Genomic DNA, 25,749 nt, shown 5'->3' with positions numbered 1-25,749 from the left:
GGGGAGTCTCAAACCAGGGGCCACCATTTAAGAATAAGGGGTAGGCCATTTGGAACAGAGATGAGGAAAAACTTTTTCATTCAGGGAGTTGTGAAGCTGTGGAACTCTCTGCCTCAGAAGGCAGTGGAGGCCAATTCCTTGGATGCTTTTAAAAGAGAGTTAGATAGAGCTCTTAATGATAGCGGAGTCAAGGGATATGGGGAGAAGGCAGGAACGGGGTACTGATTGTGGATGATCAGCCATGATCATGGTGAATGGCGGTGCTGGCTCGAAGGGCCGAATGGCCTACTCCTGCACCTATTATCTATTGTCTATTGCAAGTCTTTTACACAGAGAGTGGTGGGGGCCTGAAATGTGGTGGTGGAGGCAGATCAATAGTGGTGTTTAAAAGGCTTTTAGATAGCCACAGGGAAGTGCAGGGAATAGAGGGATGTGGATCATGTGTAGGAAGATGAGATTAGTTTAACTAGGCATCTTGTTCGGGCCAAACATTGTTCCTGTGCTGCACTGTTCCATGTTATATATGTAGGAACTTTCTTCGATGGGCAACGATGGTTCATCGCTGAGCATAAGTTAGGTGCCAAATGGAGCACTGGAGTAAATGCTGTCCCTCGGGCCATCCACACCAACAAAGGGTTGGATGATTCTCCTTGCAGCACTTCTGAAATTGATTCATTTATGTGTGAATACAATCTACCACATGGAGCACTTTGGGAAATGCATTTGTACTGTGTAGCCAATCTTTCTGGGGACTTGAGAATTAATGAATGAGCCAGTCAACATTAATGAGCTTGGTGGTAGAAACTAGGATGATCAGACTAATATCTCATTGAAACTCACAACAGAGCTGTCATTCTGTGATCATCAGGTTCTGTTGCTGGACACATGGTCACTACGTGAACCTGTGTCACAATGGGATGTCCATTGCATCACTGCCGAAATGGAACATGTTCTGTTGTTGGATACAGTAGAGCTTTATTTCAATACTGAAAGTGTTGGATTTGGCATACCTTTGAAGATGTCTGTTATGTACTCTGACACTGATGCGTATGACATCATTGCTGTTTTAGGAAAGGGAACATTCGGAGAAGTGACAAAATGTTGGAAAAGGAACTCTGACCACTATGTGGCCATAAAGATATTACGAAACTATAATTTCCGGAAAGGGGTCATCAAATGCGAGTTAAAAATACTGAGGATGTTGCAGTCTGTGGATTCAGACAAGTTTTGCATTGTTCATTTTTTTGAGTCCTTCACTGATGATACCAAGCTTTGCTTTGTATTTGAGCTTCTGGACCAAAATCTGTATGAGTATCAGAAAGAAAATAACTTTGTTCCACTACCGATCAGGCATATTCGCTCCATCACAAAGCAGGTGCTGATTGCTCTCCAGAAACTGAAGGAGCTCTCTATTGTTCACACAGACATCAAACCTGAAAATATCATGCTTGTTGAAAAGGCCAAATCTCCCTTCAAAATTAAGCTGATTGATTTTGGTTCTGCTTGTATTTTGCCTGACATTCAGAAGATTAAAGGTATGTACTCATTTTCAATTATTTTCTTAGAGTTGGCAAACATGAACATGCAGAAATTCTGGCAAGGCTAGTCAGAGTGGATGTGGGGTGAAGGGAAGGGGAAGGCGTGGCTGAGATATTTAGATGAGGAGAAATTTCTTCACTCAGAAGGGTAGTGAATCCATGCGATTCACAACCACAGAAGGCAATGGAAGACTTGTTATTGATTGTAGTGAACAAGAAACTAAATGGATTTCTTTGCACAAGGGCCTTGAGGAATATGGGGACAGAGGAGGAATATGGTATTGCGATAGTGGATCTACCATGACTGCATTGAACACGGACCAAGCTCATAGGGCTGAATGGCTAATTCCCACTCCTTTCTCTGCACCTTGGTTGCCAGTCAGTGATTAATTTGTTTAACTAACATCTATTCAACCAAGCCAACTGATATTTTGTACTTGTAGAAACAAAGAACTGCAGATGCTGGTTAATACACAAAAGAACACAAGTGCTGGAGTAACTCAACAGGTCAGGCAGCATCTTTGGAAAACATGGATGTGACGGTTAGGGTTAAGACCCTGCTTCAGACTGACTGTAGGAATGGGGGGAACAAGAAAAGTGGAAAGGCAGGACAAAGAATTGCAGGTCACACGTGGATATAGGCAAAGGGGATTTTGATAGGCAGATGGTTAGAACAAAGATCAGTGATAAGAGCAGGAAGTGTGAGAGAGGTTTGAAGATTTGCAGATTGTGAAGCATAAGAGAGGAAAGTAGCAGGGGGTGGGAGCCCACCTGTTTCACCCCTTCTTCCTCCCTCGCCCCCCTCCCAAACCCTCTTGCTACATCCTCCTTCAGAATTGCACACAGTACTTCAAATGCGACCTAACCAAAGTCCTATAAATCTGCATCATGGCGTCCTGAAATACTCAATGCCTTGACTTATAATAATAATAATAATAATGCATTACATTTATATAGCGCTTTTCATACACTCAAAGACGCTTTACAGGGATTTAAAGAACATAGGGAAGTGAATAAATAGATAAATAAGTAAACGAACAGAGAAAGGAGACAGAAGGTGAGGTGACCTTCAGTGGTTGAAGGCAGTACTGAACAGGTGAGACTTCAGTGATGTTTTGAATGTGGTGAGTGAGGAGGAGTCTCTGACGATTTGGGGTAGTGAGTTCCATAGGGTGGGAGCAGCGATGGAGAAGGCCCTGTCCCCCCAGGATCTAAGTTTGGTCCGGATGGGGGGGGATAGGAGATTGGCAGCAGCAGAGCGGAGGGTGCAGGTGGGAGTGTGCCTGTGGAGGAGGTCAATCAGGTAGGATGGGGCCAGGTTATGGAGGGCTTTGTAGGTCATGAGGAGGATTTTGTACTGGATTCTCTGGGGGATGGGGAGCCAGTGGAGTTTGTAAAGGACGGGGGTGATATGGTCACGGATCGGGGTGTGGGTGAGTAGACGGGCAGCGGAGTTTTGAATGTATTGAAGTTTACTGATGATTTTTGAGGGTGCGCCATAGAGGAGGCTGTTGCAGTAGTCCAGACGGGAGGTGATGAAGGCGTGGATGAGGGTTTCTGCAGCTGTGGAGGAGAGGGATGGACGGAGACGGGCAATGTTTTTGAGGTGGAAGAAGGCTGTCTTTGTGATGTGTTTGATGTGTTTGTCGAAGGAGAGGGTTTGATCAAAGATGATTCCAAGATTCCGGATGTGAGGGGAGGTGGATACTGGGAGACCATCAATATTGAGGATGAAGTTTTGGGTGGATTTGGTGAGCGTTTTTGGACCAATGATGATGATTTCAGATTTGTTGCAGTTGAGTTTGAGGAAATTTGATTGAAGCCAAGATTTTATTTCAGTGATGCAGTTTGTCAGTGTAGAGTGTGTGGTGGTGGAGATTGACTTGGTGGAGATGAGGAGCTGGATATCATCGGCGAAGCAGTGGAAGTTGAGACCATGACGGCGGATTAATTGACCAAGGGGGAACAGGTAGAGGATGAAGAGGAGGGGGCCAAGGACTGAGCCTTGGGGGACACCTTGGGGGAGGGGAGCGGTGGGGGATTTACAGTTGTTAATGGAGATGAACTGGTGCCTGTCAGAGAGGTAAGATTTGAACCAGGATAGGGCTGTGCCGGTGATGTTAAAGGAGGTTTCAAGTCGGGTGAGGAGAATGGAGTGATTTATGGTGTCAAAGGCGGCGCTGAGGTCAAGTAGGATGAGGATGTTGAGGTTGCCAGCGTCGGAAGACAGGAAAAGGTCGTTTGTGATTTTGAGGAGCGCAGTTTCGGTACAGTGGTTGGAGCGGAATCCGGATTGGAAAGTTTCATACAGGTTATTGGTAGAGAGGTGGTATTTGAGTTGGGAAGCTACAGCACGTTCCAAAACTTTGGACAGAAAGGGTAGGTTGGAGATTGGTCTGAAGTTGTTTGGGGTGTCAGGGTTGAGACCAGGTTTTTTCAGAATGGGGGTGACAGCAGCGATTTTGAGGGATGGCGGGACGATGCCAGTGGACAGGGAGGAGTTTATTGTTGCAGTGATAAGTGGAGAGAGAGCAGGAAGTCAGGCCTTGACAAAGCTGGAGGGGATGGGGTCCAGAGAGCAGGTGGCAGTTTTTATTCCTGTGAAGAGGTCAGAGAGGTCGGTGGTGGAGACTGGGGAGAACTGAGGCAGGGGTTGACAGGATAAGGGGGGGCAGGTGGTTTGAGGGGGAGCAGGTGCGTTATAAAAGCCAGCTTATGATATGCCTTATTTACCACTCTATTTACTTGTGTCGCCAATTTCAGGGAGTTATGGACTTGGACCCCAAGACCCCTCTGTACATCAATGCTGTTAAGAGTCATGCCATTAATTGTATATTTTCCCCTTACATTAGACCTCCCCAAGTGCAATACATCACACTTGCTCCGATTAAACTCCATCTGCCATTTCTCCATCCATTTCTGTAGCTGATCTATACCTTGTTGAATACTTTGACAGCCTTCCTCACAGTCCACGACACCAGCAATCTTGGTGTCATCTGAAAACATACTAACCAACCAGTCTACGTTTATGTCCCAGTCATTTCTATATTTTTCACAAGCAGCAGCAGTCCCTGCACGGATCCTTGCAGAACTCCACTGGTCTCTGACCACCAGCCTGAATACTGCCCTTCTACCAAAGCTCTCTACCTTCTATCAGGAAGCCTGCTTCAAATCCAAAACTTGAATATTATCATTTCGTTTAGTTTAGAGTTACAGTGGGGAAACAGGCCCTTTGCTCTACCGAGTTCGCACCAACCAGTGATCCCCACACATTAACACTACCCTACACACACCAGGGACAATTTTACATTTATACCAAGCCAATTATCCTACAAACCTGCACGTCTTTGGGGTGTGGGAAGAAACCAAAGATCTTGTGGAAAACCCACGCAGGTCATAAGAAGAAAGTACAAACTCCGTACAGACAACACCCATAGTCAAGATCGAACCCGGATCTCTGGCGCTGTAAGGCAGTTGCTCTACCACTGTGCCACTGTGCTGTTCCTTAAATATAAAGATGAATAATGTTTCAGATGAGGTTCCTAACTTGCTTCCTTACTTAGACCATAAGACATAGAAGCAAAATTAGGCCATTCAGCTCATCGAGTCTTCTCTACCATTCAATCAAGGTTAATCTATTTTTCCCCTCTCAACCCCATTCTCCTGCCTTCTTCCCATAACTTTTGTTGCCCTTCCTAATCAAGAACCTATCAACTTCTACTTTAAAAATGCCCGATGTCTGGGCCTCCACAGCCATCTACGGCAATGAATCCCTAAGATTCACCACCTTCTGGCTAAAGAAATGCCTCCTCATCTGCAGTCTAAAGGCTAAGACATTGTGCATTTTTAAAGTGAAGATTAATGGGTTCTTGATTAGGAAGGGCATCAAAAGTTACAGGCAGGAGAATGGGAAAAAATAGATCAGCTATGATTTTATTCTAAGGCTGTGCCCTCTGATTCTGGACTCTCCAATTACTGGAAACATCTTTTCCATGTCCACTCTATCTCGGGCTTTCATGATCCAGTAGATTTCAATTACCCTTCCCCACCCCTCATCCTTCTAAATTCTAGTGAATACTGGGCCAGAGCCTTCAAGCACTCCTCATTCCCTAACTCAATCATCCCCGGGATCATTCTCGTAAACCTCCTCTGGACCCTCTCCATCTTCGTCAGATATGGGGCCCAAAACTGATCGCTGTATTCCAAATGTGGCCTCAGCATCGCCTTATAAAGCCTCAGCATTCCATCCTTGCTTTTATATTGTAACCCCCTCAAAATGAATTGTACCATAGCATTTGCCTTCTTTACTGCTGCCTCAACCAGCAAATATAAACTTTTGGGAATCCTGCACTAGCACTGCCAAGTCCCTCTGCACCTCCGATCTCAGAATACTCTCCCCATTTAAAAAAAGTATTCACCTTTATTCCTTCTACCAAAGTGCATGACCGTACACTTTGCTATGCTGGATTCCATTTGCCACTTCTTTGCCCACTCTCCCAACCCTGTCCAAGTCGTTCTGCAGCATCCCTGCTTTCTCAACATTACCTGCCTGCCCTTCTGCTTATTCTCTAACTCCCTAAGTACTTAATCATATTCTCTGGACTTTTTTCCAATTCTCTATAGCAATAAAATAAAAATTCTGCTGGCTTTCCTAATTACTTGCAAAATCTGCACACCAGTCTATTGCAAATTGTGCATAAGAACTCTGAAATTCTGCAGATTACCAATTATCATTGGTCTCTCATCTTTTGGAAAAAAAAACTTGGCCTTCCTGAAAATTACCAATTTTTTTTAGTTCTTCAATTTTGAATTTCTGATTATTCATATTTGTAGAGGACTTGTTCGTCTCTGCAGACAGCCAGGCACATCAAGTAGTTAAGTCTGAATGGTTTTTATTGATTGGACTATAATTTGAAGTTTGCTCTGGAATGAATCAGGCATGAGAATGTTAAAAGTAGTTAATATTCCAACCAACTACGCACTGACAGGATATTAAGATATTTCTTTATTCAGAAATCCCAAATTAAATCAAAAACCTTCATAGTGTTAAATGTTGTAATTATCTATCTTTATATTACTTTCAAAGGTGACAAGATACTAAGATTGGGTGTGGAGGGGTGGAAATTATGACTTTATTTCAATATGAATTAAAATAAACTCGCCATACAGTATGCAGAATTTGTTATTGATCGTCTCAATAGGTACAAGCTCTAACATTCTGCAGATATCACAAATTGATTACATTTTTTAAAGTATCCTATTTAGTAATCAAAATGTGATTAATTACAAATTTGTTTCTGTATTAACGATAGATTTCATTCATACTTATTTTTATACAAAAGTTTTTTTTTCCCCACCGCAGGGCCATACATTCAATCTAGATTTTACCGATCACCTGAGATCTTACTTGGTTTACCCTTCTCTGAAAAGCTGGACATGTGGTCTCTAGGTTGTGTTATGGCAGAGCTTCATCTTGGTTGGCCAATTTATCCTGGTACCAATGAGTATGATCAGATCAGGTACATTGTTGATGCACAAGGGCTACCAGGTGATCAACTGTTGGAAACTGCCAGCAAAACGCACCACTTCTTTAAAAAGGCTCGTCAGCCTAATTCAACATATCAATGGAGGCTCAAATCAATCGATGAGTATCAAGCAGAGACGATGGTGCAACCTCTGGAGACCAGAACAAGAACTTTGTATTCACTTGACCAACTAGCAACTGTCTATTCCAAAACTGTATACCCGGATAAGGAGCTCAAAGCTGAACTGTTTGACCAATTTATGATGGTGGCTCTCATAAAGAAAATTCTCATCTTTGATCCCAGGCAGCGCATTACTGTGAGTACAGCTTTAAAGCACCCATTTCTCACAATGCAGAAGCTCAAATCAAAATACAAAAATACAAAATACTACAAGATGTCAGCGCAAGCCTTTAGCGTAGCCTTAACCCCGAGTAAAAAAGTGGAAAATCATTATTATTGTTGCCAAAGGTTAAAGCAGATTTGCCATTTAGATAATGAACCATCTGAACCAAACCAGGCACCGCAAAAGCTTCACTCCATTGGACAACTAACAGAAGATGACTTGGATGAATCAGCTAATGAAGAATTTGAAAAAGAGGTTGGTCCTCTCATGTGTTGAGTTTTAGCATTTTGTGAAATGATAGATTGAATCTAGACCCGTTTTTTTTGTTGTGAGGCAGCATCCATGCAGAAAGGAACACAAAGTCAACATTTCAGGTCAATGAACCTTCATCAGAACAATCCCTCGCTCCTGCTGAGCTTTTCTAGCACTTTTCTGTGTTTTGCAAGGTAGCACCATCAGGATAACGGAGCAATCTACCTACTGCTCGGTGTCAGGTATGGGCAACATATCCAAAGATGGCTGCTCCTACTTAAACCACGGAACACTGTGATGGCCTGAGATAGACTATTCCGATAACCTAGGTCAGTTCTGGTTGTCCCCTTGCTGAGGCTCCTACCACTGTAGATTTGTCAGGGGCATGCACAAGATTTTAAACCTCCCAGCTTTCAGACAGTCGCATATGTTAGTCATTATTGTTAAACGAGGTCAGTGTCCAATTGATCCAGCAATATAAATTCAAATTTCACCATGGCAGTGGTAGAATTTAAATTCCTCCAATAGTGTCCTTCAGGGAAGAAAATCCAGCATTCTTTCAGTGAATGGACTATACATGAAAGCAATTTTAACAATGTGCTCAACTCTCAACTGGTTCCTCAGTTCAGGAAGGGCAATAAGTGTCGGCAATTATGTCATTATCCTTTAAACAAATAAATAGATATGGAAAATGTCCATTGTTGCCTAAAAACTAACTTTTTATACATTTACTTTGATGTTTATTAAGGATGCATGTGTCTTCCAATTCAAGATGTGCATTGCTTTTCAATAAATTTATGTAAAGCTGCAAACTTTGTACCTGCAGAATCATGTTGAGTCCACAAAGGGCGGCATGGTGGTTCAGCAGTAGAGTTGCTGCCTTACAGCGCCAGAAACCTGGGTCCAATCCTGACTACGGGTGCTGTCTGTGTGGAGTTTGTACGTTCTCTCCGTGACCTGCATAGGTTATCTCCGGGTGCTTGGTTTCCTCCCACACTCCAGAGATGTGCAGGTTGGCTAATTGGCTGGGTAAAATTGTAAATTGTCCCTAATGTGTGTAGAATAATGTTAGTGTGTGGGGATCGATGGTCGGTGTGGACTCGTGGGCCAAAGGGCCTGTTTCCGCACTGTATCTCTAAACTAAGCTACACTAAACTAAATATGGCCACTCACTTTCCCAGTTGATCACTGAACAACACTGCAGTTGATTTCAAAATATTGTACTTTCACATTCATTCCCTACACGCTCGGGAAATAGAAAAGGGACCAATTAGCTTACAAACCCACACGTCTTTGAGATGTGGGAGGAAATCAGAGCACTGCTTTTAGTAAGTGGATAGGTCTATAGGCAGCCTATTTCTCCATGTTCCTTGGAGGTCTTTTTGCCCCAGGAAGCCCACAAACCTTCCAGGTTGTGTTGGTGCATATTCAGCTGGGCATACGCAAGCTCTGCTTCACAATCCTTACTCTACTCCTCCACACCCTCTGTCAGGAGAAACTTACAGCAATCATGGCTGTGTATAAGTTCTGAACATGGGGAGATTTTATGGATGGAGTTATTGTGTTCCCTAGGCCAAGTGAAACTAATTTGTCCTCATGCTTTCTGGATCTGTGAATTATTTGGTAGGTGTAATGAATTGATAAATTGATGCCAATGGGCCAAGGCACAGGGATGAAAGTGGTAAGTCTTATGAATGTGGTAAGTTCCCTTCCCCATGTTGAAGAAAGGAAAGGAAGATTTAAAAAAAATCTTTTGGAATCAGTGCATCACGAGCAAGGCCAAATTCGATTGCACATCACGAACTGCCCTTGAGGTAGCATTGGTGAACCACTGCAGTCCTTGTGGTGAAAATGTACCCCAGTGTTGTTGGGCAGGGAGTTCCAGGATATAGTACCGGTGTTGAAGATGGACGGGTGATACATATCCAGATTAGACCGGCGTATAATGTGGAGAGGAACCAGCAGAGGGTGGCACTCCCTTACTCCTTGTCTATTGCCATCTTGATAGTGGAGATTGTGGGGTTTGGGAAGTACATTGGAAGTAGCCTAGATGAGACAATGTAGTTCATTCTGTAAATGGTACATCTAATGCAGTAACTGGGTTTATGCAAGGAATTAATTAAATTATCCAATATGTTTGTTGGATAATTAATGGGAAAGGGTTTAAATGTGTAGAAAATATGTTGTTTACCTTATTGCAAGGAAAGTCTAAAGATATAACCTTCACTCCTATAAATAAGATAATAGAAACAACTACAAATCCAAAAAACTCCAGGGGGAAACTCCAGGGGAGTGGCGCAGCTGGTATAGATGCTACCTCACAGTGCAAACGAACCAGGTTCAACCATGATCCCGGGTGCTGTCTGTGTGGAGTTTGCACATTCACCCTCTGACTGCATTGGTTTTCTGGGTGCTCTGATTTCCTCCCACATCCCAAAGACGTGTGGGTTTGTAGGCTAATTTGTCTCTGTATATTGCCCAGAGTGTGCAGGGAATGGATACAAAAGTGGGATAACATATAACTTGTATGAATGGGTAATTGATGGTAGGTATGGACTCAATGGGCCAAAGGGCCTGTTTCTGTGCTGTATCATTGGTTTTTAGTTTTAGAGATACAGTGTGGAAATGCCCTTCGGCCCACCGGGTCCATACACTGGTTCTATGTTATTCCACTTTTGCATCCTACACACTAGGGACAATTTAGAGAAGCCAATTAACCTACAAACCTACATGTCTTTGGAATGTGGGAGAAAATCGGAGCAGCCGGAGAAAACCCATGCAGTCTTAGGGAGAATGTACAAATTTTGTACAGACAGCAACGTAATCTGGATTGAACCTAATACTGCGCCATTGTGCCGCCCAACCTCTAAACTAAACTCATCTAAACTAAATGTTCAAATGCACAGTAGAACAGTCTGCAACTGAGGAGAGAAGTGGGTTAAGGTCTTTACTAGGGTCCTCTTCACTCTATGTTGTGTATGCTTGGTGAGCAAACTCCAGACATCCAGAACATACATCACAGTCTACCATAAAGTATCAAATGTAGATTTAATTAGCTAGCATTAACATCTGGATGGAAATCTCTGTCCACTTTCGTACCGTTTCAGGCAGTCTTCGTCCAGGGCTGCTGCAGATGTGTTGCCCCCTAAAATAGTTGAAGAAAATATCAGGTCATTGCGAGGAATTCAATCTGAAATAAAAGCAGAAAATGTTGGAAACATTCAACAAGGCAAGCAGAGGGAAACAGTTGATTGTCAACAGAAAATCACTGAACAGGTTTTGTCCAAGTTGTGTTTTTAATGGCATCTATTTCATCCATTGGCTTTAAAAAAAAATTACCTTCCTCCATTGACCCTTTGTTTCTGTTATACCTCCAGTTCGGAATTTGTACTAACCTCATACAGCTTACTGTAATGCACATTGTCAACTCTTACCTCATAACAGGGTAGCAACAGGGAATCAATGATAGATGATAGAAATTTGAACAGTGACAGACCATCATTAAGTAATCGACAAGCAATTTTCAATTCCATTAAACTGATGGGACGGATGTGGAGATCACCATCTAGTGACCAGCAAAAGGAAACTGATCCCTCGGCACCTGTTCTAAAAGGACAAACTGTGGCACTGGAACATGAAGAAGGTGGGTTTGCAGATCAAGAGTGGAAAAGAGTAAATGTTATCTCTTGGTTATCCCTTCCACAAAATGAGAAAACTGAGAAAGATCAACTTAAAGTTGAAGAAGCAGGTAAGAATAAACTGGGAATGAATAATTAAAAAAATAACATTTATTCTATTGTAAGTGAAGAATCAAAGAGGACATTATGCTTAAAAGTCGAAAAATAAAAAAAGTATAAAAGAACAGAATATGTCTGGAATGCTGCACAAAGCAAGCCAAGGTTGATCAACATTGTCCAGTTGATAGCTTTACAGAAGGAGCGAGCAGAGCAAGCAGGAGGTTTCTTTGTATGTTTAACCCAGCCCTTGAGCTTTAAGGAGTAATTGTAGCAACACGTTTGATATATCTCAGACATGTGTTACGCCTGAATGGGAACAGCTATTAGTTTTTTAAAAAATTAAAAAGCTTTTCCATCTTGAGAGCTGCAAGATGGATTTTGAAGGCCATGTCTAACATGATCTTTATCATCTGACTTCCTGCTCAATGCTGTGGGGTGTGTCATTATATGCTATTTTAGTTTAACAAGAATCAGACCAAAGAATGAGACCAACGAGAGAGTAGGCTATTCTAGACTGGGTAGTGAGTAATGAGGAAGGGTTAGTTAGCAGTCTTGATGTGCGTGGCCCCTTGGGCAAGAGTGACCATAATATGGTTGAGTTCTTCATTAGGATGGAGAGTGACTTAGTTAATTCAGAAACAACGGTTCTGAACTTAAAGAAAGGTAACTTTGAGGGCATGAGACGTGAATTGTCCAAGATAGACTGGCAATTGATTCTTAAAGGGTTGACGGTGGATATGCAATGGAAGGCATTTAAAGACCGCATGGATGAACTACAACAATTGTTCATTCCAGTTTGGCAAAAGAATAAATCAGGGAAGGTAGTGCATCCGTGGCTAACAAGGGAGATTAGGGATAGTATCAAAACAAAAGATGAAGCGTACAAATTAGCAAGAAAAAGCAGCCTACCAGAGGACTGGGAGAAATTAAGAGTCCAGCAGAGGAGGACAAAGGGCTTTATTAGGAAAGGGAAAATAGATTATGAAAGAAAACTGGCAGGGAACATAAAAACTGACTGCAAAAGCTTTTATAGATATGTGAAGAGTAAAAGATTAGTTAAAACAAATGTAGGTCCCTTGCAGTCAGAAACAGGTGAATTGATCATGGGGAACAAGGACATGGCAGACCAATTGAATAACTACTTTGGTTCTGTCTTCACTAAGGAAGACATAAATAATCTGCCAGAAATAGCATGGAACTGGGGGTCAAATGAGATGGAGGAACTGAGTGAAATCCAGGTTAGTCGGGAAGTGGTGTTAGGTAAATTGAATGGATTAAAGGCCGATAAATCCCCAGGGCCAGATAGGCTGCATCCCAGAGTGCTTAAGGAGGTAGCCCCAGAAATAGTGGATGCATTAGTGATAATGTTTCAAAATTCTTTAGATTCTGGAGTAGTTCCTGAGGATTGGACGGTAGCTAATGTAACCCCACTTTTCAAAAAGGGAGGGAGAGAGAAAACAGGGAATTACAGACCAGTTAGTCTAACATCGGTAGTGGGGAAAATGCTAGAGTCAGTTATTAAAGATGGGATAGCAGCACATTTGGAAAGTGGTGAAATCATTGGACAAAGTCAGCATGGATTTTTGAAAGGTAAATCATGTCTGACGAATCTTATAGAATTTTTCGAGGATGTAACTAGTAGAGTGGATAAGGGAGAACCAGTCGATGTGTTATATCTGGACTTCCAGAAGGCTTTCGACAAGGTCCCACATAAGAGATTGGTGTACAAACTTAAAGCACACGGTATTGAGGGTTCAGTGTTGAGGTGGATAGAGAACTGGCTGGCAGACAGGAAACAAAGAGTAGGAATAAACGGGTCCTTTTCAGAATGGCAGGCAGTGACTAGTGGGGTACCGCAAGGCTCAGTGCTGGGACCCCAGCTATTTACAATATATATTAATGATTTGGACGAGCGAATTGAATGCAACATCTCCAAGTTTGCAGATGACACGAAGCTGGGGGGCAGTGTTAGCTGTGAGGAGGATGCTAGGAGGCTACAAGGTGACTTGGATAGGTTAGGTGAGTGGGCAAATGCATGGCAGATGCAGGATAATGTGGATAAATGTGAGGTTATCCACTTTGGTGGCAAGAACAGGAAAGCAGACTATTATCTGAATGGTGGCCGATTAGGAGAAGGGGAGATGCAACGAGACCTGGGTGTCGTGGTACACCAGTCATTGAAAGTAGGCATGCAGGTGCAGCAGGCAGTGAAGAAAGCGAATGGTATGTTGGCATTCATAGCGAGGGGATTTGAGTATAGGAGCAGGGAGGTTCTGCTGCAGTTGTACAGGGCATTGGTGAGACCACACCTGGAGTATTGTGTACAGTTTTGGTCTCCTAATCTGAGGAAAGACATTCTTGCCATAGAGGGAATACAGAGAAGGTTCACCAGATTGATTCCTGGGATGGCAGGACTTTCATATGAAGAAAGACTGGATAGACTCAGCTTGTACTCGCTGGAATTTAGAAGATTGAGGGGGGATCTTATAGAAACTTACAAAATTCTTAAGGGGTTGGACAGGCTAGATGCAGGAAGATTGTTCCCGATGTTGGGGAAGTCCAGAACAAGGGCTTTAAGGATAAGGGGGAAGGACCGAGATGAGAAAGTTTTTTTTCATACAGAGAGTGGTGAATCTGTGGAATTCTCTGCCACAGAAGGTAGTTGAGGCCAGTTCATTGGCTATATTTAAGAGGGAGTTAGATGTGGCCCTTGTGGCTAAAGGGATCAGGGGTTATGGAGAGAAGGCAGGTACGGGATACTGAGTTGGATGATCAGCCATGATCATATTGAATGGCGGTGCAGGCTCGAAGGGCCGAATGGCCTACTCCTGCACCTATTTTCTGTTTCTATGTTTCTAATGTCATCTTTGTTTCAAAAACAGAATCTAATTAGTTTCTATCCTCCATAATTATATCTGTTTATCCTCCATAATTCTATTTAACAATGAACAAAAAATATTCTTCATTTGTCTTCTCACCTTCTTTCCTCCCTCTTTTATCCTGAAGTTGTACATTGGTACAACTTGAATACATTTGACATCAGCCATTTCCATAACTTGCACAAAACAACATTTTATTGCACTCGCCCAAGGCAATGGCATCTTGGCCAGCATGGACGTTGGGGCAAAGGGCCTGTTTCCTTGCTCAGCCCAGTCCTTTCTATGGTGCATCAAGGTTATTGAATTATTATTCAAATGCAAGACTCATGACTGATTTTTTATTGTGTGTACTGTTATGCCATATTTCCCATGGGCTGTGATAAGTAAGTTAACCACAAAAATGCTAAGTTGCATAGCTAAGTTGTCTGCTATTGTTGCTGACCTAACCACTGGAAAGGTTAAAAGTATTATTTTATTTTTGTATGACTAATATAACACCAGTAAGCAGTTGCTAATACAAAATGCTGATGTAACCTAACTAAGCCTTTTAACAATAGAGACTTGCATGTATCCAGTGCTTTTTATAACTACAGGATACGTCAAGTCCTTTATAGCAAGTATTTTGAAGTGTGATCATTGCCATTCCATATTGTTACAATATCTTTTAAAATACAATTTATGTCTCAAAATTAATTTAGCATGCAGCAGGGTGAAATTAGTTTTGACAGGTAACTCAAGGCTTGTAGTTTTAAATTGTGTGCATTTAAGGGATTAGTTTATTTTGGAAGTATATACATTCTCCTTTAATACAGATGAAGTTTCTTTCCTGCACTTATTAACTCCAGATTCCATTTCTACAGGAATTTGTTGGGATGGCTGTATATTTGGTCAAAGGAGAATGAGAGGAATAGATCGGTTAGATGCACAGAGTCTCTTGCCCAGTGTAGGGGAATCGAGGACCAGGGAACATAGGTTTAATATGAAGGAGATAAGATTTAATAGGAATCGGAAGGGTAACTTTTTCACACAAAGGGTGGTGGGTGTATGGAACGAGCTGCCAGAGGAGCTAGTTGAGGCAGGGACTATCACAACGTTAGACATATACATGGATAGGACAGGTTTGGAGGGATACGAGCCAAACACAGGCAGCTGGGACTAGTGTAGCTGGGCATGTTGGCAGTTGTGGGCGTTGGGTGGGAGGGCCTGTTTTAATGCTGTATGACTCTATCACTTTAAAGCCTTCTGAAAGCAATCTGAAAATGTGTCAGTAGAAAGTTACAAAGAGCAAGCTGAAAAATCTGCATGAATGGTCGGGATATTTGGGTCCTGGAATGGAGGAGAATTGCAAATTGGGATGTACGGCAGAAGGTTGCACAAAGAGTGGTGAGGTCTTGAAGAGCTTTGTCGATGATTGGAGAACTTGGAAGTCGTGACATTATGAGAATGGAAACCAGTGGATGTTATATAAAATGAGAATATAGATGAGCAGGGTTTAACATGGAACTAAAGTTGTCATGGTAAGTTTGAGATATTTGAGTGAATGTGTACAAGATCATATGAAGAAAGACTGGATAGACGAGGCTTGTACTCGCTGGAATTTAGAAGACTGAGGGGGGATCTTATTGAAACATATAAAATTCTTAAGGGGTCGGAGAGGCTAGATGCGGGAAGATTGTTCCCGATGTTGGGGAAGTCCAGAACCAGGGGTCACAGCTTAAGGATAAGGGGGAAGTCTTTTAGGACCGAGATGAGAAAACATTTCTTCACACAGAGAGTGGTGAGTCTGTGGAATTCGCTGCCACAGAAGGTAGTTGAGGCCAGTTCATTGGCCAGTTCATTTTTCCAATCTCCTCCTCAACGGAGATGCGACCTTTATCGTGTCGTATCTCCGTTCGCGCTACGGCCTAACACCGTGGAGTCGGCGGCCTCCAGCTGGGATCGACCTTGAAGACTCCGGTCGCAGGGCCTGGACTTACCATCTCGGAGGCTTCAGCCGTGGGCCCTGCAGACCGCAACATCGGGAGTTCGCAGGTCCCTGGCTGGCGACCGGCTTTCGGGAGCTCCAGTCGTAGCAGCTTTGACCGCCCCGAAGCGCGAGGTACGATCCGCTCGCAGGCCCTTCATCGCCCTGCGTGGCTCGGCCGCGGCACTTTCCATCGCCCGGTGGGGGCTCAGGACCTTCATCGGCCTGCTCGGCTCGGCCTGGGACTTTCCATCGCCTGGTGGGGGCTTCAAAAGTGGGGAGCCTCGATCGCCTCATGGCAGCAGTTTGACTGCCTGACCACGGGAGAAGAATGAGGAGGAGATAAGACTTTTCTTTGCCTTCCATCACAGTGAGGGTGTGCCTGGAGCAATCACTGTGGTGGCTGTTTGTGTTAAATTGTAATTGTGTGTCTTGTGTTTTTTATTGTTTACTGCCAGACCCTGACGTGAGAGGACGCTGGCGCTATTTGTACAGGTTACTGAGCTGGATGATCAGCCATGATTATATTGAATGGCAGTGCAGGCTCGAAGGGCCGAATGGCCTACTCCTGCACCTATTTTCTATGTTTCTGTTTCTATCTGGAATTAAGAGAGACTTAGAATCTTGCACAAACAAGGCAGATCTGTAGTTTGTGAAAATCAGCCAGTACTGCTGTAGGATATAAATAGGCAAAGCTGTCCTATAGCGAACAGTAATCATGGATGAGCTTTTAACCAAGTTTATCATTTTACATTATAGTTTCCTTTCTTTAACCATGAGCAAACTGGGGCCTTACCATTGGAATGGGAAAGCGTACTGTGGGTGGCTTTAGCCAGTAAGTACTGTTATACATTACAGCATTATACTGTAATACTGCAGTACAGTTTCATGTCAACTCATCCCTTCCCCTGACTTCAGCTTACGACCCCACATGACCTGTAAGAGATAAAACTGGACTTAGATGTTCTATTGGTATAACTTAAATATATTTAAATTCAGATTGGTATTGAAGGAGCTGGGTAGTATGACAGTGTTCTGGTAAATCTGTGCCATAAGGAAATTATTAATAAAATGATGCCTTTATTCAGCTTTCATTGTTGTTTTTAATTTAGCACCAACAAAGGGGAAAGGGAGCTCCAGATCGGCAAAGGTTACCATTGCCTTGGAAAGCAATTCCTGACAGAAAAGAGCCAAAAGCTGGTGAGGGAGATTCAACTGACAGAACCAACGCTACATTCAGTGATGGTACTAAAGCTGTGCTTATGATAGGCTTTAAATTAATGAACCTGATAGTGTCCAGGGTGGTTATTTCCGGTTTGCTTCCAGTTCCTCGTGCTGGTGAGAGCAAGAACAGGGAGATACAGGACCTGAATGTGTGGCTGAGGAGCTGGTGCAGGGGGCAGGGATTTAGATTCTTAGACCACTGGGAAATGTTTTGGGGTAAGGGGGTACAAAAGGGGCGGATTGCACCTTAACAGATGGGGGACCAGCATTCTGGCAGGCAGGTTTGCCACTGCTACACGGGTGGTTTAAAACTAAATAGGAGGGGGGGGGGGGGGGGGGGGTGTCGGGGGTGTCAAATGGGATAGTCAAGGATGGAGTTAAAGGGAAAGAGAGTAAAGGGATAGTTAATGACCCCAGAATCAATGGGAAAGAAAGGTCACAAAGGGATAGCAGAGTATGGCCAAGTGTAATAGGAATTGATGTGAAAGGTGAGATGAGTAAGGAATTAAATGTATTGTATATGAATGCACAAAGTATAAGAAGTAAAGTAGATGAGCTTGAGGCTCAGTAAGAGATGGGTAGATATGACATTGTGGGGATTACAGTGACGTGGCTGCAGGAGGATCGGGCCTGGGAACTTAATATTCAGGGTTTTCCATCCTATAGAAAGGACAGGCAGGTGGGCAGAGGAGGTGGGGTAGCTCCGTTGGTGAGGAATGAAATTCAGTCCCTTGCGAGGTGTGACATAGGGACTGATGAGGTAGAGTCACTGTGGGATAGAGTTGAGAAATTGTAAAGGTAAGAAGAGTTATCTACAGACCCCCAAATAGTAGCCCGGATGTAGGGTGTAAGTTGCAGCAGGAGTTAAAACTGGCATGTAACAAAGGTAATGCCACTGTGGTGATGAGGGATTTCATTATGCAGGTAGACTGGGAAAATCAGGTTGGTTCTGGACCCCAAGAAAGAGAGTTTGTAGAGTGCCTCCGAGATGGATTCTTAGAGCAGCTTGTATTGGAGCCTACCAGAGAAAAGGCAATTCTGGATTTAGTGTTGTCCAATAAACCAGATTTGATAAGAGAACTCGAGGTAAAGGAACCGCTTGGAGGTAGTGATCATAATATGGTGTTTTAATCTGCAATTTGAGAGGGAGAAGGTTAAATCGGAAGTGTCAGTGTTGCAGTTGTTCAAAGGGGACTATGAAGGCATGAGAGAGGAGCTGGCCAAGGTTGACTGGAAAGGGATCCAAGCAGGAATGACAGTGGTACAGCAAAGGCAGGAATTTCTGGGCTTAATCCAAAAGATGCAGGATCATTTCATTCCAAAGAGGAAGAAAGATTCTAAGGGGAGTAGGAGGCAACCGTGGCTGACAAGGGAAGTTAGGGATGGAATAAAACTAAAAGAAAAGATGTATAACACAGCAAAGAGTAGCGGGAAGCCAGAGGATTGGGAAACTTTCAAAGGACAACAGAAGGTAACAAAACGGGCAATACAGGCTGAAAAGATGAAGTACGAAGGGAAGCTGGCCAAGAATATAAAGAAGGACAGAAAAAGCTTCTATAGATATGTTAAGAGAAAAAGAGTAGCAAAGTCAAATGTGGATCCCTTGAAGGCAGACACGGGTGAAATTATTATGGGTAGTAACAAGGAAATGGCAGAAGAGTTGAACAGGTACTTCGGATCTGTCTTCACTAAGGAAGGCACAAACAATCTCCCAGATGTACTAGAGGGTAGAGGATCTGGGGGTAGAGGAACAAAGAAATTTGCATTAGGGGAGAAATAGTATTGGGTAGACTGATGGGAATGAAGGTTGATAAATCCTGAGGGCCTGATGGTACTCAGGGAGGTGGCTCTAGAAATAGTGGACGCATTGGTGATCATTTTCCAATGTTCAATAGATTCAGGATCAGTTCCTATGGATTGGAGGATAGCTAATGTTATCCCACTTTTCAAGAAAGGAGCGAGAGAGAAAACGGGGAATTACAGACCAGTTAGCCTGACATTGGTGGTGGGGAAGATGCTGGAGCCGATTATTAAAGAGGTAATAATGGTGCATTTGGATAGCAGTAAAAGGATAAGTCCAAGTCAGCGTGGATTTATGAAAGGGAAATCATGGTTGACTAATCTTCTGGAATTTTTTGAGGATGTGACAAGTAAAATGGATGAAGGGGAGCCAGTGGATGTAGTGTATCTAGACTTTCAGAAAGCCTTTGATAAGGTCCCACACGGGACATTGGTGAGCAAAATTAGAGCACATGGTATTGGGGGTAGGGTGTTGACATGGATAGAGAATTGGTTAGCAGACTGGAAGCAAAGAGTAGGAGTAAACGGGTTCTTTTCAGAATGGCAGGTAGTGGCGAGTGGAGTGCCGCAAGGCTCGGTGTTGGGGCCGCAACTGTTTACTATAAATATGAATGATTTGGATGAAGGAATTAGAAGTAACACTAGCAAGTTTGCAGATGGCACAAAGCTGAGTGGCAGTGTGAACTGCGCAGAGGATGTTAGGAGGTTGCAGGGTGACCTGGACAGGTTGAGTGAGTGGGCAGATGCGAGGCAGATGCAGTATAATATAGAGAAATGTGAGGTTATCCACCTTGGTGGCAAAAACAAGGAGGCAGATTATTATTTCAATAGCGTCAGGTTAGGTAAGGGGGAAGTACAGCGAGGCCTGGGTGTCCTTGTACACCAGTCACTGAAAGTTGGCGTGCAGGTACAGCAGGCAGTGAAGAAAGCTAATGGCATGTTGGCCTTCATAACGAGAGGATTTCAGTAGAGGAGTAAAGAGGTTCTTCTGCAGTTGAACAGGGCCCTGGTAAGACCACATCTGGAGTATTGTGTACAATTTTGGTCTCCTCATTCGAGGAAGGACATCCTTGTAATTGAGGCAATGCAGCGTAGGTTCACGAGATTGATCCCTTAGATGGCGGGACTGCCATATGAGGAAAGATTGAAAATACTAGGCTTGTATTCATTGGAGTTTAGAAGGATGAGAGGGGATCTTAGAGACGTATAAAATTATAAAAGGACTGGACAAGCTAGATGCAGGAAACATGTTCCCAATGTTGGGTGAGTCCAGAACCAGGGGCCACAGTCTTAGAATAAAGGGGAGGCCATTTAAAACTGAGGTGAGAAGGAGCTTTTTCACCCAGAGAGTTGTGAATTTGTGGAATTCTCTGCCACAGAGGGCAGTGGAGGCCAAATCACTGGGTGAATTTAAAAGAGAGTTAGATAGAGTTCTGGGGGCTAGTGGAATCAAGGGATATGGGGAGAAGTTGGGCAAAGGTTACTGATTGTGGATGATCAGCCATGATCACAATGAATGGCAGTGCTGGCTCGAAGGGCCAAATGGCCTCCTCCTGCACCTATTTTCTATGTTTCTATGTTTCTATGTCTTCAAAGAGTAATTTACTACTTTTGGCCAATAGTTACAGAGCAAGAAACTACCAGCTTTGGCCAATGGATATGCTCTTGCTTCTGAGGTGAAAGCAAAATATTTGCAAGGTACTATTTCAAAGAATAAATATTTGCACGGTGGGCTGCTTTGAACCAGAAGAGGTGAGCGTGTTATTGATCACAAATGCCACAGATCACAGTCTTCTGTGGTTCACATGAATATCAAAAGAATTATGGAATTAGTACACAATACTACTTACTGTTCAATCTACTCGAGTATTTGCCATTGGCAGTGCAACAACAGTCATGCATTTTGACATTGACTAGAAATAACTTTACTGACATCCGAGGTGCAGTGCTTCAGGCATTTTGTTACAATTGCATTTGCTGATCATTCTCACATGGCTACAAATAAGAAAGGTACTTTCATAATGAGAGCAATGGAAATCATCAGGAGTTTTGTCCTTAGTAATGCAACTGTCCCTGGCTCCTATCCTCGTGAAAAGAGATCTTCGAAAATCCTTTCTCAATTTAGTCAGAGCGAAGACAAAGAAAGATGAGAAATCCTCGTAATAGTTTAGAGACACAGTAAGGAAACGGGGCCCTTCGGCTCACCGTGTCCACACTGACCTTCGATCACCCATTCACACTAGTTCTATGTTATCCCACTTTCAAATCCACCCCCTACACACTCAGGGCAATTTTACAAGGGCCAATTAAGCTATAAACCCGCACGTCTTTGGGATGTGAGAGGGAACAGAGGCACCCAGAGGAAACCCATGTGGTCAGAGGGAGAATGTGCAGACACAGCACCCAAAGTCAGGATCCAACCCAGGTCTCTGGCAATGTGAGGCAGAAGCTCTACTAGCTGAGCCACTGTGCTCCCCTAATGTCTGAGTACTTTACAGCACACCACTGATGACAAGTCAACAGGTTTACATGGCTTTGAATGAAAATTGTATTTTTTTTCTAAACTAATGGAGTAATTTTAGATGTCATTTTTTTTCAAAATAGGCCGGATTATAAACAGGAAAAATAACCAGAACACAAGACGAGAAGAAACTACCCCAATCCTTGGTATAACTATGAAAGACTGTGGGTTTGGGTACAAGGAGGAATTTTATTGTTATTAATCACTCATATTCTTGGGAATTCAGTTTCTTTATTTCAAGTATGAGAACTTCTCAATTTTGAACTTCAAAAAATTAAGAAATTATTTTTCAAAAAATATGTATAGTTACTAAAATTATTGTTGCAATATTTATGTGTGTGTGCACAGTGTGTGTGTGTGTGTGTGTATGTGTGTCTGTGGGTGTGTGTGTTCGCATTACTAAAAATAAATTGGTTACTATCCTGAATATTTTCTGCATACAGTTGCTTTATTTTTACTTATTTTTCAGTATATGGGTCTTTGTGTATAACTTGGGGAACGCAGAATTCATTTTATGTTCATTGTCCCTTCTAAATAAGTTGGGATAGAATTTTGACTCCAAAATTTAATTTAGAGATACAGCATAGAAACAGACCCTTTGGTCCACCGAGTCCACGCTGACCATCAATCACGCGTTCACACTAGTTCTATGTTATCCCACCTTCACATCCACTCCCTACACACTTGAGGCAATTTACAGAGGCGGTTAACTTGCAAACCCACTCGTCTTTTGGATGTGGAAGGACACGGGAACACCCATAGGAAACCCACAGGGAGAATGTGCAAACTCCAAACTGACAGCACCCGAGGACAGGATGGAATCTGGGTTCTACCAGCTGCTGCTGCCTCACTGTGTTGCACCAAAGTGCTAAGTCATACATAAAGATCCCATGAGATACAATTATGGAGTCATACAGCAAGGGAACAGGCCCTACAGCCCAACTCGTCCATGTTAAGCAGGAAGCCCTATCTAAGCTAGTCCCATTAGCCTTTAATTCTTTAACTCTTAAAAAATGAAGAACACTTAATTTTTTTAAGAGTTATTCCAAGCACCCTTTCATCGTCAGACACGCGAATCATCGTTAGCCACAGGTGAGCACAGAAGGCTGGTGGGGAGCTAATGTTGTGCCTCTATTTTAAGAAGGGTTTCAATGTGGAGAAAAAAAGGGATCTATAGACCAGTAGGCCAAGCATCAGTGGCAGGCAAGTTACTGCAGAGGATTATGAAGGATAAGATGTAAATGCATTTTGAAAGACAGGGGTTAATTAGGGAAAGTCAGCATAATTTTGTAGGTAAGAGATTGTATGTCATGAATTTGATTGAGATTTTTAAAGATGCAATAAAGAGGGTAGGGCTATAAATATTTGAATTTATTATGGGAAACAAATAGCAGACGAGTTGAATAGGTACTTTGTTTGTGTCTTCCTTAGTGAAGACAGATCCAATCTCCCATATGTACTAGTGGACAGAGGTCCTAGGGTAACGGAGGAACTGAAGGAAATTCACATTAGGCAGGAAATGGTGTTGGGTAGACTGATGGGACTGATGGCTGATAAATCCCCAGGGCCTGATGGTCTGCATCCCAAGGTACTTAAGGAAGTGGCTCTAGAAATCGTGGACGCATTGGTGATCATTTTCCAATGTTCTATAGATTCAGGATCAGTTCCCGTGGATTGGAGAGTAGCTAATGTTATCCCACTTTTTAAGAAAGGAGGGAGAGAGAAAATGGGAAATTATAGACCAGTTAGCCTGACAACAGTGGTGGGGAAGATGCTGGAATCAATAATAAAAGAAGAAATTGCAGAACATTTGGATAGCAGTAACAGGATCGGTCCGAGTCAGCATGGATTTACGAAGGGGAAATCATGCTTGACTAATCTTCTGAAATTTTTGAGGATGTAACTAGGAAAATGGCCAAGGGAGACCTAGTGGATGTGGTGTACCTCGACTTTCAGAAAGCATTTGACAAGGTCCCACATAGGAGATTAGTGTGCAAAATTAGAGCACATGGTATTGGGGGTCGGGTGCAGGCATGGATAGAAAATTGGTTGGCAGACAGAAAGCAAAGAGTGGGGATTAACGGGTCCCTTTCAGAATGGCAGGCAGTGACTAGTGGGGTACCGCAAGACTCGATGCTGGGACCACAGCTATTTACAATATACATTAATGACTTAGATGAAGGGATTAAGAGGAGCATTAGCAAATTTGAGGATGACACAAAGCGGGGTGGCAGTGTGAACTGTGAGGAGGATGCTATGAGGATGCAGGGTGACTTGGACAGGTTGTGCGAGTGGGCAGATGTTTGGCAGATGCAGTTTAATGTGGATAAGTGTGAGGTTATCCACTTTGGTGGTAAGAACAGGAAGGCAGATTATTATCTGAATGTTGTCAAGTTAGGAGATGCGGAGGTACAAAGAGATCTGGGTGTCCTTGTTCATCAGTCACTTAAAGTTAGCATGCAGGTGCAGCAGGCAATGAAGAAAGCTTGTTGGCCTTTATGACAAGAGGAGATGAGTATAGGAGCAAAGAGGTTCTTCTGCAGTTGTACAGGGCCCGAGTGAGACCGCACCTGGAGTACTGTGTGCAGTTTTGGTCTTCAAATTTGAGGAAGGACATTCTTGCTATTGAGGGAGTGCAGCGTAGGTTCACTAGGTTAATTCCCAGAATGGCGGGACTGTCGTATGTTGAAAGACTGGAGCGACTAGGCTTGTATACACTGGAATTTAGAAGGATGAGTGGGGATCTTATTGAAATATATAAGATTATTAAGGGATTGAACACTTTAGAGGCAGGAAACATGTTCCCAAAATTGGGGGAGTCCAGAACCAGGGGCCACAGTTTAAGAGTAAGGGGTAGGCCATTTAGAACGGAGATGATGAAAAACTTTTTCAGTCAGAGTTGTAAATCTGTGGAATTCTTTGCCTCAGAAGGCAGTGGAGGTCAATTCTCTGGATGCTTTCAAGAGAGAGCTAGATAGATCTCTTTATGATAGCGGAGTCAGGGGGTATGGGGAGAAGGCAGGAGCGGGGTACTGATTGTGAATGATCAGCCATGATCACATTGAATGGCGGTGCTGGCTCGAAGGGCCGATTGGCCTACTCCTGTATCTATTGTCTATTGTAAATATATAGACTTCAGCAAGGCTTTTATTAAAGGTGCGGCATGATAGGCTGCCTTGGAAGATTTGATCGCATGGGATCCAGGAAGAGCGAGCTCCCTGTATACAGAATTAACAATGCAAGGCAACAGAGAGCGGTGGTGAAAGGTCGTTTTTAGGAATGGATGCCTGTAACTAGTGGTGTGTCTCAGCGATCAGTGCTGGGCCTATTGCTGTTTGTCATCTATATGAACTATTTAGATGAGAATGTATAAGGCATATATAGTAAAAATACACTAATGTAAGTGGTATCACAGATAGTGAAGATAGTTAGTAAGAATTACAATGGGATCTTGATCAGCTGGGCAAGTATGCCGAAGAATGGCAGATGGAATTGAATTCAAATAAGTGTGATGTGTGATGTCTTACATTTTGCGAAGTCAAACCAGGGCTGGACCTTCCCAGTGATTGGTAGGACCCTGGGGAGGTATTGCAAAGTAGAGGAATTTGGGAATGTAAGTGTAAAAGCTCCTTGAAAGTGGTGTCACAAGTAGATGGGATGTCGAAGAAGGCTTCTGACACACTGGCCTTCATCGTACACAGAATTTAGTATAGAAGTTAGGGTGTTGTGTTACATTTGTACAAGACATTGTTGAGACCACATTTGGAGTATTGTCTTCAGTTATGGTCGGCTTGCTATAGAAAAGATGGCATTAAGCTGGAAAGAGTGGACCCATCATTATAGCTGTTCTTATCCATAGAACTTTCCTCTTCCTTTTTTATCCTCCTTTTATCCAGACTCTTTAAAACTATACTCTTGCCACTTTGTAATGTTTTCTATTTTTCTTGCTCTACTCTTCCATCCCCCA

The 25,749-nt window shown here is 43.0% G+C and overlaps 1 protein-coding gene across 1 annotated transcript; it reads left to right on the top strand.

Annotated features, from left to right (window-relative positions):
• The first annotated feature begins 940 nt into the window (after nucleotides 1-940).
• On the top strand, nucleotides 941-17,417 carry LOC144600167 (homeodomain-interacting protein kinase 4-like). Its single transcript, XM_078411646.1, has 4 exons — nucleotides 941-1,535; nucleotides 6,901-7,661; nucleotides 11,103-11,406; nucleotides 17,350-17,417. The coding sequence occupies exons 1-4, from the start codon at nucleotides 941-943 to the stop codon at nucleotides 17,415-17,417; spliced, it is 1,728 nt and encodes a 575-aa protein (XP_078267772.1).
• Nucleotides 17,418-25,749: the final 8,332 nt, after the last annotated feature.

Source organism: Rhinoraja longicauda, chromosome 14 (genome assembly GCF_053455715.1).
Source record: "Rhinoraja longicauda isolate Sanriku21f chromosome 14, sRhiLon1.1, whole genome shotgun sequence".
Classification (NCBI taxonomy): Eukaryota; Metazoa; Chordata; class Chondrichthyes; order Rajiformes; family Arhynchobatidae; genus Rhinoraja; species Rhinoraja longicauda.
The sequence above is the reverse complement of the archived record's forward strand: the minus strand, read 5'-3'. Positions and strand labels throughout refer to the sequence as shown.